Genomic DNA, 16865 nt, shown 5'->3' with positions numbered 1-16865 from the left:
AAAAACAACACGGGATAAATCTTTATAGCAACTGAGCCACCCATGATATGCCATAAAATAGCAATGCAATAACGATCCCTCTCTGGGATGCGAGCAACGATCTAATAACAAGAAAACACCTGATGTGATGCCAAGCTTCGTGCAAAGCGAAGGCCTCATGCTCAAAAACATTTCTCCAGGCAACTGAAGATGCAACTCAACCCATAATGAAAAAGACTCTCAATGGTTGTCTGGCATTTGACAAAGTATGTGATAAGAGAAATAAATGAACTTAATAAATATGCCACGAAACAGGGAAGGGGTATCATGTTTCATAGGGTGACGTCCCCTCGTCACCATATGCAGAGGTTGGCACCTTCTTGGCAGTTTCGGTGCTCGCAATGCTAATGTTGGTGTCACGTCTTCGCGGGTTGAAGACTGGAGGTCGTGACGTATTCTGCGCTGGCTTCTTCTTTGACTTGGTGGCCATGAGCAAGATCCCGTCATCACTGCCATCGTCGTCTAAATCATCGTCGACGGGCCGGGCAACGGGAGTGCTAGTCACCGAGTCCCGAGCACTACCTTCTAGATGGACAGCAAGGGAGCCGCTGTCCATAGCAGGAGGATTGCCGTACACGTGATCAATGGGAAAGCCATTGGGTTCCTTGTCAAAAGCCGGTGGCGTCAGACTGTCGGTGGTTTCGAGTAGCTGAGGGTGAGCGCTAACAATGCCTGGCTTGCACAACAGCTCGGCTTCCATGTCGGCTGAAACGGAGCTGGCACCACTGAGCAGGGCTGGCAGAGAGGGATCGGACTGGAATGCCAACATCCGCTCTGATGTGCTGGCTGTAGAAGGGAGTGCTGAGACAGGGCTGGTGACACTGGGGCTAGTCGATGGAGTGGCCAAAGCCTCCATTGAATCGACACTTGACGACTTAGTGGTGGGCATGGTATCTGCGCGTGGAAGGGGTTCATCTCGAGTCCATTCCTCCTGGATAGGTGAGGGCGGGCAAGAGTAACTGATCTGTTCAGTTTGTCGATCACATCGTCGCATGCAGAGATCTTCCGAGTGACGAGGTGGTGACGTTCTTGTGATCGGGGCGCTATCCATTCTCTGAAGGGATCGCGGTCGGGTCTTGTTGCAAGGTTCAACAGAGCGGGTGGAACCTGCGTGACTATACTGTTGACCGGCGGCGACGGCAAGAGATGAAGAGAGTATAGAGGCTTCCAAGCGTCTATGGTGCGAAGCCTTGCCCAAGTCAACAGACTTGACAGGTCGTCTTCCATGACGAGGTGGTGCTTGGACACTGCCAGGGGCAACGGTAGTATTGACGCCTACCTTAGGTTCAGCGCGTTTATCTGAGCTTGAGAAGAGGCCACGGTCGACGGACTTGGACCGCGAGCTTTCATCCATGGAATCCGTCAAGTCCAGGTCGCGAGTCTTTCGGACTGTCTCGGCACCAGAGTCATCTGGTCCGTCGACTGGGCTGGAGAAGTAAGGCGTAGTAGGAGTGGTTTGAGAGATGGGCATGGGGGAACCAAGATGGAGCCAGTGTTGAGTGGTTTTAGTATGTCCATGGCTATGAGCGTGACGATGGAAGGGCCATAGAGAGGCTGCCGAAGATGACTTCTCGGGTTCGCGTATCGACTCGCTCTCACTATGAGCATGATGATGGCCTCGGTAGACGCCGGCTTCGGGGAGAACAGTCGCCAACGGGTCATAGATGACAGATTCGGGCTGTGGACTGACTGATTGGCTGACTGAAAGAGGATGTTCGGGCGCCGCGGCGGCATCTCGCATGGCACTCGCGAAGTAGTCGTCAGGGCGGAGACTCTTGCGGCGATTCTCGCGGTGTTGCCCATGAGGAGTCGGAGGTCCGTTATTGTACATGCTTACGTTGTCGCCGGTGGAGCTAGCAGCACTACTGTTGGCTCGATGTCGCGTTTTGCTATCACTTCGTTCCACAAGGGGGTGCATTACCTTGCCAACAGCCTTCTTGACCACTGAGCGAGCACGCTCCAGAAAGGTAAGAGGCACGACAGCGGATGACATTTCCCTCTCATCGACTTGGATCTTTCGACCAGAGGAAGGGCGAGCAGGGTCAGTGTCGTCGAGCCATCCAATAGGATTCATGATATCCTGGACGACCCATGGGTGACGCTTGATGTCTCGAAGTCGAATTCGTTTTTCGGGGTTCTTGGTGAGCATTTGTCGCAGCAGGTCAATAAGCAGGTTGTCGACTTCTTCATAGACCAAGTCGTTGTCGTCGCGGTATGGGTGCATGTTCTGGCGCTTGTAGAGGGAGGTGGCGGCTGGTGAGGTTGAGGGGTGAACGGGCATTAAGCGGCGCTTGGGGATGTAGACTTCCTCTGTTGCGATCTTTCGGAACATCTGAAATTCATCTTCGGCGAGAAAGGGGATTCGAGCGTAGATCAGGCAGTAAAGTGTCACACCAAGAGACCAAACGTCGATTTGTTCCGAAACCTTGGGTTGTTCTGTGTCCAAGTCGGTGTAGCACAACTCGGGAGCAAAGAACGCAGGTGTACCGACTGTCTTGGCAAGTTCAAGATCATCGTCGAAATCTTTGGCCTCGGATTCGGACACTGTGTCGTCAAATTCACCATCACGAATAGGTCGGCCAAAGTAGGAGACACCAAAGTCAGAAATCTTAACGCGATGATCTTTACTCCACAAGAGGTTGGCTGGCTTAATATCACGGTGGACGACACCTTGATAATGCAAGTATTCAAGACCGAGAACAGTATCTCTGAAAGTTGATCGAGCTTGGTCGAAGGTGAAGCATGGAACGTAGGAGAAGTCGTCTGAGAAGGGGTCGTGTTGTTGAGGGTTGAAATCGAGAGAGGACATGTGTGAGATGATCGAATCAGCCATGCTGGGAGAACGTCCTCGGAAGCCTTCGTCGACGTACGGGCCGTACATGGTGCCATCCAACGCAGTACTCGAAGTGGGGTTTGATCGAAGAGCGCTGGGGGTTTCCATGTCGTCTTCCCAGTTGATGAACTCGTCGGGATCTTCAACGGCCCGAGTTGACGAAACAATAGATCGTGATCGTGAATGTGCCCTTTGCTCATCGCGGAAGGTTTGTCGTGAAGTAGGTCTCGATGGTGATCCATCACTGATGGCAAAGTCTTGCATGGAGGATATGCGAGATTGACTTCCTAGGCTGCTACTAGGCTCGTCGGCCCCTCCATTCTCGAAACTCCAGTTCATCTGGCCCGGGTAATTCTGTGCCATCTTGGCTCGTTTCATTTGCTTGATAGCTTGGCGATGTTCGAGCAGTTGTTCGTAGCGGTCCTCCTCGGGAGTTGGGAGCTCGCCTCGCATTTCGCGTTCTATGCGTCGTCGTTCGAATAGACAAATGTGAGGGAGACCCTTCTTGCGCCACACAACTTCACCGAGTTCCACATGCTCAAGAACCATGTAAATCTTCTTGAGCTCAGGGTCGTCAATGACTTCGAGGAGGGCGACGACATTCGGGTGACGGATCTTCTTTAGAATGGCAATTTCCTTCTTCGTCTTGTCTTGGGGGGACTTTGCTGTAACCTTTCCAAGGCGACGCTTCTTAGAGAAACGTGGGATGATCTTGATGGCCACATTTTCGCCTGTTTCGAGGTTGCGAGCCAGCTTGACTTTGCCATGCATTCCACGGCCAATTTCCTCAATCACTTCATATTGGTTAATGAGCTTGCGGCCTGTGGCGGTATCTGAGTCAATGAGGGCCTTATGTGTCCTATGATTGACAAATACGTTAGTGTCTGATAAGTGAAACGGTTGGTGCATGCCAGGCTCCCTGGCCGTCTCCCCCACCATAGGCGAACAAAGCCGATTGGAAGCGGAACAAGCGAAAAAAGGCGGACAATGCGATACGATATTCCCATCGCAGATTGGAATGCTTACTCTCTAACTTTGTGCATCTGCAAAGGGTGCAGGAGAGGACTTTTGGTGTAATTGGGAGGTGTATTGTTTTCGGATACGGAGGTGACGAGATTTTGCCTAGAAGGCGAAGGGCTGAAAAGTCCTGGCGAAGACATCGGAGTGCTGTTGGCGGTCCTCAAAGGCATGGAGGAAGAGGAGGGGAGATGGGTATGCAGCGGCGGGGCTCCGCGAGCCGTCGACGAGAGGGAGGCGGACGACTGTTGCTGCGATAGAGATTTGTGGTGGTGGCGGTGGGAATGGTGATGATGGTGCTGGTAGTACTGTGAGGGATCCATGATGGGCGAGATTGTTGGAGCGGCTGTTGTCGCCTCGACATGCTGAAGAGGAGTGCAGAAGGCTCGCACAGGCGGGCCGTGAGTTGCTGAAGTCACAACGGGATGTGACGAGGAATCGATCTATAGTACCATTGTCGCGTGTAGAGAGAAGCGTATATCGAAGGGGAGTGAGGGTCGAAAACGTCCAAGACGTTGAAGTTGAGGAACAAGAGGTTTGGTGAGAGGAGAGGTTGAGATGGTGACTGGAGTAGTTGGTAAAATAGGCTGGACAAAAGAGTAGAGCAAGTGGAGCAGTGCAATAAGAGAGAACAGGTCTTGTGTGTTTGGGGGTGTGGATATTTTAGTGGTGTTGGTGTTGGTGTTGGACTGGACCCAGTGGAGTTGGTGATGATGGAGGTGGGTATGGAACTGCCTGTGAGTGGGAAGGCACAGTGTCCGTCTCTTTTTACTAGGCCCATCTCTCACTGCAACTCTGAATGGTGTGTGGTTCGTAGTGGCGACCGTCGAAGAGAAAGGCCAGTGGTTGTCGCAGCCGAACTCGATCTGATAGCGGTACCAATGTGGTAAGTCTCTACTGTGCGAGCTCCGAGGAAGTCTTCTGGTCTGTGCCTCGACCCATGGCGCCATGCCCTCTCTCCCTCACCATCTTCAGATCAACCCTAGGCCAAATTCAAAGATACGCTGTTAGATCCACTGCCCTCAAACACTGCAGCTTCACCCCTCGACCTTATCCACTCCACCTCGTCCAAAATCTCTAGTCAGTAGCGGCCACCGTCCACCGTCCAGCGTCACCAAAATACAACACACACACAAATCTGTTCCGTTTTCGCTCAGCCCGGCCGAGGTTTCGTTGTCCCCAGCAGAAAAGACGACTCACTCATTGCCAGCACAACAAGTCAATAAACCGCGCAGTTATCTCGAATTTGCCTTTCAACTGCAGGCCTAATGCCGTCAGGTACCTGTCTATCAAGTTAGGTATCTATGGTCTACGTAGTAGATATCACCATCCGTCTCTTCTCGACAAGACAAGCCAAGCCATCCAGATACAGAAGGGGTGTGGGCTCCTTATCTGCACTCCCCTGAACGCCGCCTTTTTCACTCTTTCTGTGACGGTGATGTCTGTTTCTGCTGGACTACGGAGTGGACCGGCCGCCTTCAAGGATTCGGCCCCTGCTCGCTCCTCCATCCGCTCCGTTCCTCGCTCTCCAACACACGTCGTCTGTTGCCGTCGCCGTCGCCGCTGGCGTGGTCATCCCTCTCGACAAAAGTATAGATGAGGTTATCTCGAAACGCATCTTGGCTTGGCTCATCATTCGACGCAATTTCTCAACATCAAGCCACAACTAGTCAGAAGCGAGGCTTTCCCTAGGCATGACCGACGAGGGTCCTCTCAAGCGAGCCAGCACTGAGCATTTCCTGGCCTTGTCCGAAATGTCTTGGCAACGCTTGGGCTGGCTGGGCTGGCTAGGATGGCTTTGGGCTTGACGATTTACAGTGTCCTCTGCAGCGCTGCAGAAAGAGTAACACCGATGCGTGCTTGAGATTGGTTAAAAAATGCCCGGTTTGCTCAATGGAGGCCCTGGCGCCATCTGACTGGACGGAGACATTCTACCAAAGTGCGATAATTCCCTCGGACAACCCTTCTCTGGTCGAAGTCAATTCATTGTTGTGCTAAGCTCACCACGTCCTGAGAATACGTGAGGGGCATGTTTGTGCCTTCTAATTGAGTGTATCGTTATCTGGAGACTAGGACAATTGACCTACAACTCACAAGTATTTGATTGGAGCCTACAAGACTCCATGATTACACCTCGTGGAAATTTACACACATTGGACAAGAGCTCAAAACTCAACCTTGGAGGTCCTGAACTATCTTGAGTAGCTGACGCAATGGAGACAGCCAGGGAACTCGAACAGACAAGACAAGCAAGGCTCAAGCGAAGCGATTGCGGGTCAAAGTGCGGGAGGCGGTGATGCTGGAGAAGAAGTGGCACTAAGGGATACCTGAGCTACTCATATCGCAGGCTTCTGATTCGTACTGTAAGACTGTGCCATCGAGGACACTGCGGGCGTCTTCAGAGCCCGAAAACACCACAGAGGGTGCCCAAGCACACTGTACAGACACTGCCCTCAAACCGTATCTGAGAAAGTATTGCTGCTGTCAGTGGGGCAGCGTTTCGCTGGGGACGGGAACTTAAGTTTATGGTACCTTACCTTCCCAGGTCATGATCCATCACTCTAGTTGTCGGAGCCTTGGAAAGATCCATGAGTCTGTGGGAATTTCCAGGAGATTCCTCAAGCACATCACTGGGGCTGCTGTGAATACTTCACTTGTACAGAGTACAGCTCACCAGTGATTGATCTGAATCATTACGAGCCCCTGAAGCGCAGTCTCAAACTCAATTTACTCAGCTTCAAGCGAGGAAAGTGATAAGATAACACCAGGCACAACGAATGGACGACAGGATAAGCAGCTGTCATCGAGCCAATGGTAGTTTACCATTTTCAACTTCCATGTGTCTGCGATTTCCCAACTCGTTCGCGTTGGGGCTTGGTGGCTTGGCTAGGCCTTGCGATGTCTTTGGCTGGACCCATTTCGCTGGGGCATTAGTTTTGCTCCCCTGTCCCAGCCCGATAAGATCCGCGTCTCTGAATGCAAGTTTTTTTTCGCTCACTGTTTCTTTGCTTTTTGTCTCTGGCGTACCTGAGATTGTACTTGGGGCATCCTGGCTTAGTCATGTCTCGCCTTCTACTCTACATACTAACCAACAGATTGGAATTCAAAAAGCCTCGTTTCAGAGATTCAACGGAAGTTGTCCATGCCGCATCAAAAGTGCTGGCGGTATTTCTACGCCGCTCTAAACGCCGTAATCTGCGTCATGGACTGCAGGCCCGAAGTTAATCTGATTCAGGTCCCCTCTGTCTGCAAGGATACGGCGTCTGGTCTTGATAATATCTTTTTTTGTTCATACCGTTCATACATGGATGTCCAGTACTTCAAGGTGAGGTTCTACGAAAACGGGTGGTGCTCGCGTGCCAGTTCAAGTCTCAGTTGCAAACGGTCAGCCTTGAAACGCCGCGACCCTGAACGGTTCGATGTCTTGTGAGACTCAGCTTCTCAAGCGAGTCACAAATATGTCCTCATTACGAGTCGATAGATATGGATTGCGGTGCATAATTGTGATACGTTGCACAACAGTTCAACGACATGTGGTTGCCAAGATCAACAGTATGGCCGGAGATAGACTTCACTTAGAGCGTTCTTGCACCCTGGCACCACGACGAACTAGCCATTCCGCTGCGTCGATCAAAGTCGGCAATTCTTCGCTGCCCCTTTTTTATTTCCAACCTCCGGGCTTAGGGTCCGTCGTTTGATTCATGCTTGGGCTTGGCCAGCTACGCCTCGTATGTCTGAATCACATGCATTCCATGCGCATCTATCGGTGAAGAACGCATAGTATATAGATCGTTCATTTGGACTCGACATGCTGAGTTCATGTTTATGTATGAGGCTCTATTGTTGAAATTATTGGTAAATGACTCGCCACGATGGCTACTCCATTTATCGGTTTCACTCCCGTACCAACACGCAACCTGTACCGTACCCTGTTGCCGTATTTTAGCGTCTGGATTCTTTTTGTCTGCACTTTGCTGTACAGACTGGCCATGTTGTATGTGTATGCATGCAGCTGCACAAGACCGGCATCCGGCCCCCGCCGGTCGTTGCTCCGTGTTTGGCGGACGTTCCTTCCATTGATCCTAGACCCAGAAGATAGACGAGGTTAAAGATTATCAGTGTAGTGATCATGCTACTGTAGCGTTCTTGGATGGCTCATCATCATAAGACGGACAATCGCAGACAGACCTACCTATGTTTGGCGGGTACTTTAGGGTAGTATCGAGCAATTGACTCCCGTCCCGGCAGGCAGGCAGTTGATGTCCGCCCGTTCCATCCTACCTTCCTCTCCTCTCCTTCTTCACCTGCGTACCTGACCAACTTGGGTAGCTGCATCTTCCCCGCCACACTACGGAAGTCTGCATCCACTCTCTGATCCTCGTCATCCCAAGAAGGAACTGTTTCTTCTTGTTCAAGCTTAACCTCCAAATCTCGACCGTCAGGCATCTTCACGATACCGCCCAAAGGCCCGACAGAGCCCAGCAATCACTTACCAGATTCCAGCTTAGCCACTAAGAAGGACACACCCGCACCCCCCGATGTTTTGAGGAGACCATAGCGGCAGTCACGTTCAATATCACTTGATCAAGACTCTGAGCTAGTCTAGCTGGTTAGGTAGTTTAACCACCACTAGCACCTGTGATGAGGATACACAACCAACAAACAAGACATCGAATGGATCTAGCCCAAGCTCTTGATGACAAGAAATTCGAAGCTAGCTGAGACAACGATAAGGATTGTCTCTAATGGCAAATGACAGTCCAGCATCTGTGTGGCTTTCACAGATGCACCTGGCACCTCAAGGAGCCTGATTTTACCTGAACGAGCCTGCATTTCTCATGTCTCAGAACGCCATCAAGAAGCAGGGGTCCTAATAGGCAAATTATTTCATTCATGGATTTCTTGGGCCGTTTTTGCATTCTTGGAGCTTTCAGCCGGAGGTGAAACTCCTCCAAGCAAGGCTCGATACAATCTCCCACCTGGTAATCTGAGCAGAGCCTGCTGCAAAAACACATTCACGCATCTATTGTCAGGCTATCTGTGCAGAGATCGTGAGACTTTGGATTGATCTTGGCATGCTCAATTTCAACTACGGAACCACTTGTTGCCAATTTCAACTGTTATACCATACTGCGATGGCCCCATTAAGTTCCCCGGCTTCAAATTGTGTTAATTGGGTAGTTTTCCCCGCAAGAAAGAAACGCAAACCGCTTCATGGAACAAAGACAGGGTCCTCATTGCATTCAGGTTGAGGGGGTTTTGTGGCTCCGACCTTTAGAAACCACCTCACAACCACCAGAGCGTCTCAACACCGGGCCGGCTCGGACGATGAGCGGAGCACCGAGCAGGCCCATCCTTTGGGGAAGTCGCTGGGTGATGGAGCACCGTCAGGGGCTGGTAGCCAGCTTGACAGGGGAGGCGAAGCAGGGATAGCCTACGTAGACAACCTCTATTCTCGATTTTTGATATCATCATCACCCTGAAGGGACCAAGAAGTTGTCACCGCGGCGCCTTACCTCTTGTCCCCTCAACAACGCCGCAATTGCACAACGATGGCTGGCTCCGCGCCTCGTGGTTGGGTCGTTCAAGAAGCCCAAAACCTTATTGGGAGGCTTTTTGCTTAGTGGCCTGACTGCCGTTCTTCCTTCACGCTGCTTGTCGGCGCTGGTCGGGATGTTGTTGCGCTGCTCGCATGTCACAACCCTGGAGGACAATACTGCAGTCTGCAGGCGCCTGCTTCGGTCTCGATTCAGTTGGACTACCCGTTGCATTAGTAGACCGGGGTTCGATTTGAAAGAGGCGCATGCAGAGATACGACCCTGTGCTCCTACGATCTCTGTATAGATCAGGCCTGGATGACTTTGAACTCCCAAAGACATTGTCATCACACTCTTTCTGGCCGATTTCGGCCCGCCTGACAACGCCATAATCCACGCCAAGTACAATTGGCGTCGAGGCAGAATAAAATATTAGCTGACGAGAATGTCTCTTCGACGCAATTCCCGTGTCATCAAAAATAAGATATTATTGACCATCAGAGGCTTGATGGAATAGCTCGCAATAGCAACTCACTTATTAGCGCGCGATGGGCTGTCGATAGTGGGGTTTCCCGCTTTGACGATGACCCCAACCCGCACCAGTTATCCCTGCCTGACAACCGTGCATCTGTCGTTCCGTTCCATAATAAGAGCCGAGGCCACGGACCAGCTTCTGTTCACTCTTGTCGCGATTGTTGTTATTAACCCCATTCGATCTCCAGCAACGGAGCAGGGAGAAAAGAGAGCTAAGCTTGCCGCAAATTCATGCAAGCCGGGTCTCCAGATACATCCATACTTCTTTGCTACCATCAAACTTCAGAGAGATCTTGATCCACCAATAAGGTGACATCTGCGTGGTAATACATGTCTTTCCGTGGTATTCCCTATTCGAGACATGTCCGCTATGTCATACCGTGCACTTAAGAGAATGCACCACGGCGCTTCGAGTTCCTGCATCTAACGTGGCGGATGTTCACTGATCTGAACGTGGCCATCGCAAAACCAGCACAGAATCGGCAGACGAATGATCCCGCTCCAAATTGACCCTGACCCTGACTACATTGCATGAGCACAATGCACAGCAAGCGGCAGGGATGCTACAGTGATTCCACAGATATTTTCCCTAGGCCATAACTCGAATTGTGGCATATCAAGCTACATCAACTCGAGTATCATAGAAATGGTTGTTATTTGTATGGATTGAAGAACGCCCTACGGTTCCTAACATGACAGACATGCCGGACAAACTACCAGACTCAGATGTGATTATCAAGAACCCTTCTTTGTGACAGAAAAAGGAATGTTGGATGCCCGCTGATTGCCGTTGGTCTTGAAGAACCTTGGTCAGCTACTCCGGCCGTACCGTACCTGGAAACGTTGATCCCGCCGTAAGCGACGGTAGAGCTGGATGGTGTCTTCCATAATTCCAGCGAATGAGGCGCTGCACCTGTTTCGTCATGTTCTTGAAAGGCGTTCCGGGGCGTTACATTGCCGAGTCGAAGATGCCAAAAATGGTAAGACGGGAACTTCAGCCATAGGCTGACGAATGATATTCATGGGGAGAGTCGCTGGACGAAGACAATTCGTGGTCACTGCACATCTTGAGCGATCACCTATAACCTCCCACGCACTTTAGCTGTTCTCAACGGAGTACAGGGTGATATTCTTATTTCCAATTCGGGACATTACGCCCTGTCATATCTGATCAAGGCCAAAATACAGTCCGTGCTATCACAATGCCCGTCAGCGTTGATCAACGCCTTTCGTCAACAGCGGTTGTCACACCAGGCTGCATATAACGCTCGTCCTACTATCAAATGTTGGTGATTTCAACTTTTGCTACCCTCGTTCGGCAAATGCGCACATCTTACTGCCTGCCTCTAGAAAAGATAGTCGTCAGTAATACGCTGCAGGTCTTGGTCTACCGTTGTACAGTACAGACGCGACGCCTTTCCCCAATCACCCAATGACTCTTTTCTTGATATCATAAAAAATGATTCGTCATATATCCAGGGTCAAGGCCACAATCGAGAGGCACACTGTATTCTCTGGTCTAAGCCATTTCGGCTGACTCTTCTGGCAGCTAACTCCTGACATGCTTGTGTGCCAAGGCAATGAACAAAGTGCACTGTGAAAGGACTTGGCCCCAAGGTATCTCGTGGGATTGCTCGCAGATACCAGCCCTACCCCTGTATGAGGGCACAGACAGATTGATAGCTAACAAACCTTGGTACCCCTCCCCCGAACAGAAGCTGGCTGGCCAGAACTGCAAATAGATCTTCAGATCCAGCAGAACACGGCAGCCAGAATGAAAGATGCACTAATTCCCGGAGATAGTGCTCCATAAGCCAGACGGACTGAGGGAGAAAAGAAAACTTAGGATATTCGTCACACATGACGAAAAGACTTAGGCAAACTGTACCAAATTTAGGGGACTAATCGATGGGTTCATTCTAACATCTGTTATCAGGGCCTCAAGTTTTCTTGCAACCTGGGCACGGAACATGACAAACTTGGCTGTTTTATTTCAACTATAATAAGTTCACATAAACACATGTCACCGCTGATCAAGGCAACTAGTAGTTGGTCATGATGCTTAGACTGATTCGTCAGCCTCAGTGATCACCCAGCACTTCTGAGGTAGTTGGTAGTTGAGCCACATTGCTATGCAATCCTTCATGAGATCGGATTGCTGGACTTGTTCGCGCACAGCTTCTAGGTTATGATACGAGGGCCGGTATCTGAATAGCGAGATGGAACATTGCTGCTATTAATGACTGAAATGAAATACGCGCGGATTGGTTACGTTCACCGGGTTTGTTGGTGCGAGTGTGAGTGATTATCATCATACCAGGAACAGGGTTGTTGAAGAAAAAGCAAGCAAAACAGTTCCACTACCTACCCGAAGACTTCGCAAGGAAATCGCCCACGGTTGAGTGAGAGATACGGATGAGGATCTAACATCCCTGACACTCACTAGACCATGAACACAACATCATATCATCATCAACACGACGTGAGTCGGCGTCGAGGTTACTCCTCCGAAGCCTGGTGATAGAGATGGTGGGTGCAGTCTTGGTCAAATCTGGATGTTGAGACTGTCAAGCATTCTTCTTTTGAGCCTTCACATGTGCCTGCGCCTCTGGATTAGAGACGGATAGACATCCCTGAACGCCACGGGCGCGAATGGGCAGCTTGTCGACTGTTGAATGAGACAATTCCATAGGCTATTTGTTGGGCGAGTGAGCTTGGGGCTGAGGTAGGCTCATGCTCATGCTCATGCTCATGCACAACATGCTCGCTTTTGCGGATCCCAGAAGGTGATGGAAATGGGGACATGGACCCATCCATCCATTCATGTATGTGTATTGGTGGTGTGGGGAAGCAAGGTATGTCTTAGTCCAACGTAAATATGATGTCGTTTTTGGTGAGCAATGTTGGAGGGTCAAGGACTGACTGATTGATGGATTGATGGATTGATTACTCACAGGCTACCGTACCCCAGATCAACTATCGATTTGCCCAAGAGTTTTGGGAATAGTCTCGTGTCTCATGAGGGTTGCGTTGATACGAATCCGGATATCACCCAAGTCAACTCAGGGTCGTATTGATTAATGTGGACGATACCCGTATTTAGGTCAACATGACCATGGTAAGACATCTGAATAAACAGGGTAAGTTCAGAACCTTGAAGCAAGTCAAAAACACGGATATCTAATATTACAACAGCCTGCCTGCCTTATCTGTGGTACACGACTTACATCAGATCAGCCCTAGGTCAAAGTCTGGGTCCAGGGTCCCAGGAGAGCGGAAGCCACTCAGCTCTCATCACAACTTTGCGCCCGTACACGATAGACTGCATCTTACAATCATCACAGCCTTAACTCCTGACACCGCCTTTCTGGTGAGGACACTAAAACGGAACAACCTAAGCGCTACGGACGAAATCGATAGAGTCGCAATCACCACGCGAGATCATCAATGCATGTCTCGGAGCCCATGTCCTTAGACCGTGAGTGGATTAGCACACTCCATCTCAAGATCTCAAGAGACTCCCGTAGGGGTTGCAACAGGAATCCGGACATTTTTGTAGAGCAGGGCTAATATACAGAATAAACTCAAAAGGATATCACCATAGGATTGCACAGTTTCACGACAAAAACCAACGCTTTTACCACGTCTCCTCAGCTCTTTTTGTCGAAAAACTGCTCACGCCCCATGGAAGTGCATAGAGAGCTTAATACCGAAGATTTCTTGAACCCTGTGCCTACTTCGACCGGCTGTTTCGTAAGGCTGTCGATCTTTGTTTCGAAAAACCTGATATCGAGCAAGCTGATGCTCAAGACTGCAACCCCCATACATCTTTCGGGGTCTTGCCCCCTTTTCTTCGCTTCGTACGCGGCAGCCACGGCAGTCCGTGGTCTGATTCCAATAGCTTTGCCAAGTGTCTCACAATAATCACCGTAGAAGCAGCTGCTTTATTAGCAGCCACACAATGATCTTTGTCAAAACGACCCAGCCAGTCATATCATGAGATCTGGACAGTGCGCCGGATTTGGAAGCAAGGCAGGAGACTGTCACCTATCAAGCGGCGGGAGGCTGAAGGAGGTGGTGCTGAGCACAGACTGCACTGTCGAGAGGCTGCGTATGTTGGGAATTTTTGATGCGTGATGGATGGACTGGACCCTAGGTCGGCTGACAAGCCATGTGATGCTCTTAGCTGCCTTCTAAGCTTCCCACCAGCTGGACACTGGAACCTGTTTCTCGCTTCCACCAATATTGGTTCCAGGTATGGCCCAGACCGTGAAGCGGCGAAGAAAGTGCAACGCGTACATTTTGATTGAACGCGACGCGTGCGAGGCTCAGCCAGCCTTGCTCTCTTCTGCTCCGAAAGGTGGGTGGCCATTCCCACTATGGTGTGCCAAGTTCACATGCTAACCATTACCAATTGGCTAGGCAGTCACCGGGTCTATTCGGATTCGCCTTCGCGTTCTGAGTGAGACATGACATGAGAACCGGGCAAAATAATGGAATGCTCGGAGTATGAGGTGGTGTATGAAAGAGACGGACAGCACGGAAGAGATTGCTCGTATTGACCTCTCTGACATTGCGTGTATCATGTTGCAACCTGTTCAGAGAACGGCGGCATTATTGTTGGGGTTTCGTGAAGTCGACTCCCAAGATGTCGTCCATCCATGGCCCGACCTTTGCCGCATCGCCGTCGGCCATACCAGCTTGGGAAAGCTGTGCGCCCCAGCTGGAGACGTTGTAGATGGATGATGATGTGAGTGCTGACAGACCGTCTTCTGAGGTGGGAGATGATGGGCCTTGGGCTGTGAATTTGTCTACGACACCGTGTCTAGCCTCGAAACGAAGCTTGGTCTATGTCCCCGTCAGTTGCTTTGTCATATGCCTCTGCCAAGCGGTATGTCACTCACGTCAAAGTCCAGTTGAGGACGCTCTCGAAGGTCCTCCTCGTACGGGAAAGTTGAGAAGGTGAATTTTGGTGTCTGGCCATAGATCCAGTCCCGCGACTGTAGTTCCTCGTACCCTTTGCTGATGCTATCCGTCTCAAGTAACTTGTCACTGATGACCTCCCGGACATCGAAGTTGCCGTACATGCTTGCAAATTGTTCCACAACGGCAGCCTCGAAAGCAGCATTCTCGATGCCGACGTTGCGGACAGGGCTGCGGACACTGTCGACGCCACGAGTCTTGATATACGGCTCAGCTGGCGAACGCAACATGCCTGAGATATTGTTCAGGTTTGGGCTGCGTAGGAGGCATGTTCCGTGGTGAAGAGACCGAAGACGAGTGAGTTTATACGCGGACCCTGAGATTTTGTAGGTGCCGATTGGGTCGTCAGGGATATCTATAACAATGTCGTGTCGCTCATTGACACGCGTATTTGGCTTTCCAAGGGAGGATAGAGCTCTTACGACCATCTCGGCGTGCTTGTTCCGGTCGAATACTGCAGGAGGGCAAATGACGCTAAAGTTGACATTTCCTTCATCGTGAAAAACAGCGCCTCCCCCTGAACGACGACGGACAAGCTGCACTGGCCCACCAGTCCAACCTACGCTTGTAGGATCATTACGGAACTGGGCCAGTCTTCGAAGATTCACTTCCATCCATGGATTTTGGTTTCGACCAAAGACAATACAGGGGTCATTGGTGTAGAGGAAGAGTATGGTTGACTCTGGGGGCGTCTTCTGGAGAAGATGGTGCTCAACAGAGAGGTTCAGGAAGGGATCACGAGAAGTTGAAGTGTATACTTGGATCTTATTGGATGAATGAGATGCTGCATCGGTGAATTGGCGTCTTGATATGGCTGATAATGAGGGGAAATGTCGTGATATCTTTCGAGGCGTTGAGCCTAAAAGCGTGCGATTGGGCCGCATTATGATGACAAGAGTTAATATCGGAATAGAATTTGAGAATTAATGAGACAAAGCCACGGACAGACATGCAATTAGACCGGAAATACGGTATTACCCAAGGCAATGGATGAGACTCGTCGTTGAAGCTAATGTATCCAATGAGCAAAAGAGTTGAGGAAACAAACGTTTGGTTCTCAGCCTCGGAGACGGAAAACCCCAATCGAAGTTGACCCCGCCGCGGACCGGAAATAGGGCGCTGAAAGCCCTGTAAACTTTAGGGGCAGTTTCAGTTCCGCAACGGACGGTAGCGGGTGCGGGTTCGGGAAACATCCAAACCAGTGAGAGCGCTGTGCCTTGCAGAAAAAGGAAAGTACCGAGTGAAGAAAGGAATTGATTGATAATCTGAATCGAGATTTGCTTTGATATGACGTTTTGTATCCGTTGAGATGGAGAATGTTTGGGCTCTGGCTAGGTGGGAGGAAAGAAAACTTGGGACCTTGGCCCTAAGCGATAAAAATGCTTAGGTAAATCTAGCCTAAGTTTAGGGGACTCTTTGCTAGGTTTATTTTGACACCCTAAATCATGGACTGATATTTTCTTGCTCCCTGAGCCCCTGGAGCAGGTAGCTATTGGCTCTGAATCTACAGCGGAAGAGCGATTATCCAGACTTTATGGAATCAGACGAGATGCATGGATGGACATCAATTGAGTCACAGCAACAGCGGCCCGATGTCGCTTAATGACATGTATATAATATGGCCCTTCCAATTGATGTGATAGCTCATGTTTTTCATCTGATATCTTGGCGTCTGTTCTACAAGAGTTCCATGATATTTCTTGAAGATCCGTCTAAAGTTCATCTACTGAGGTTATCTTGACTGGCCAATCAGATCGCTCACAATCCATCTACCGTGCTGCCCCTCCCCCGCGCTTTCCCAACGCACAAAATTTTGGACCGAAATCGGCAGGAACGAGTTCCCCTCCAGACCAAGAACAGCCTCATTGTCTTCCTTTCCATTCTCCAACGGCCGCCATCTTTCATCTTCCAACTCATCAACC

The 16865-nt window shown here is 50.4% G+C and overlaps 2 protein-coding genes across 2 annotated transcripts; both read right to left on the bottom strand.

Moving 5' to 3' along the window:
* Positions 1 to 304: 304 nt before the first annotated feature.
* FMAN_00245 (putative protein kinase PAK1) lies at positions 305 to 4212 on the bottom strand (the record flags this gene model as incomplete). Its single annotated transcript, XM_041822072.1, has 2 exons — positions 305 to 3731; positions 3899 to 4212. The coding sequence occupies 2 exons, from the start codon at positions 4210 to 4212 to the stop codon at positions 305 to 307; spliced, it is 3741 nt and encodes a 1246-aa protein (XP_041687789.1).
* Positions 4213 to 14574: 10362 nt separating this feature from the next.
* Positions 14575 to 15827, bottom strand: FMAN_00244 (uncharacterized protein; the record flags this gene model as incomplete). Its single annotated transcript, XM_041822071.1, has 2 exons — positions 14575 to 14808; positions 14865 to 15827. 2 exons carry the CDS (start codon positions 15825 to 15827, stop codon positions 14575 to 14577), a joined length of 1197 nt encoding a protein of 398 aa, XP_041687788.1.
* Positions 15828 to 16865: the final 1038 nt, after the last annotated feature.

This window comes from Fusarium mangiferae (assembly GCF_900044065.1).
Source record: "Fusarium mangiferae strain MRC7560 genome assembly, contig: FMAN_scaffold013, whole genome shotgun sequence".
NCBI classification, from domain to species: Eukaryota; Fungi; Ascomycota; class Sordariomycetes; order Hypocreales; family Nectriaceae; genus Fusarium; species Fusarium mangiferae.
This window is presented reverse-complemented; position numbering and strand designations above follow the sequence as displayed.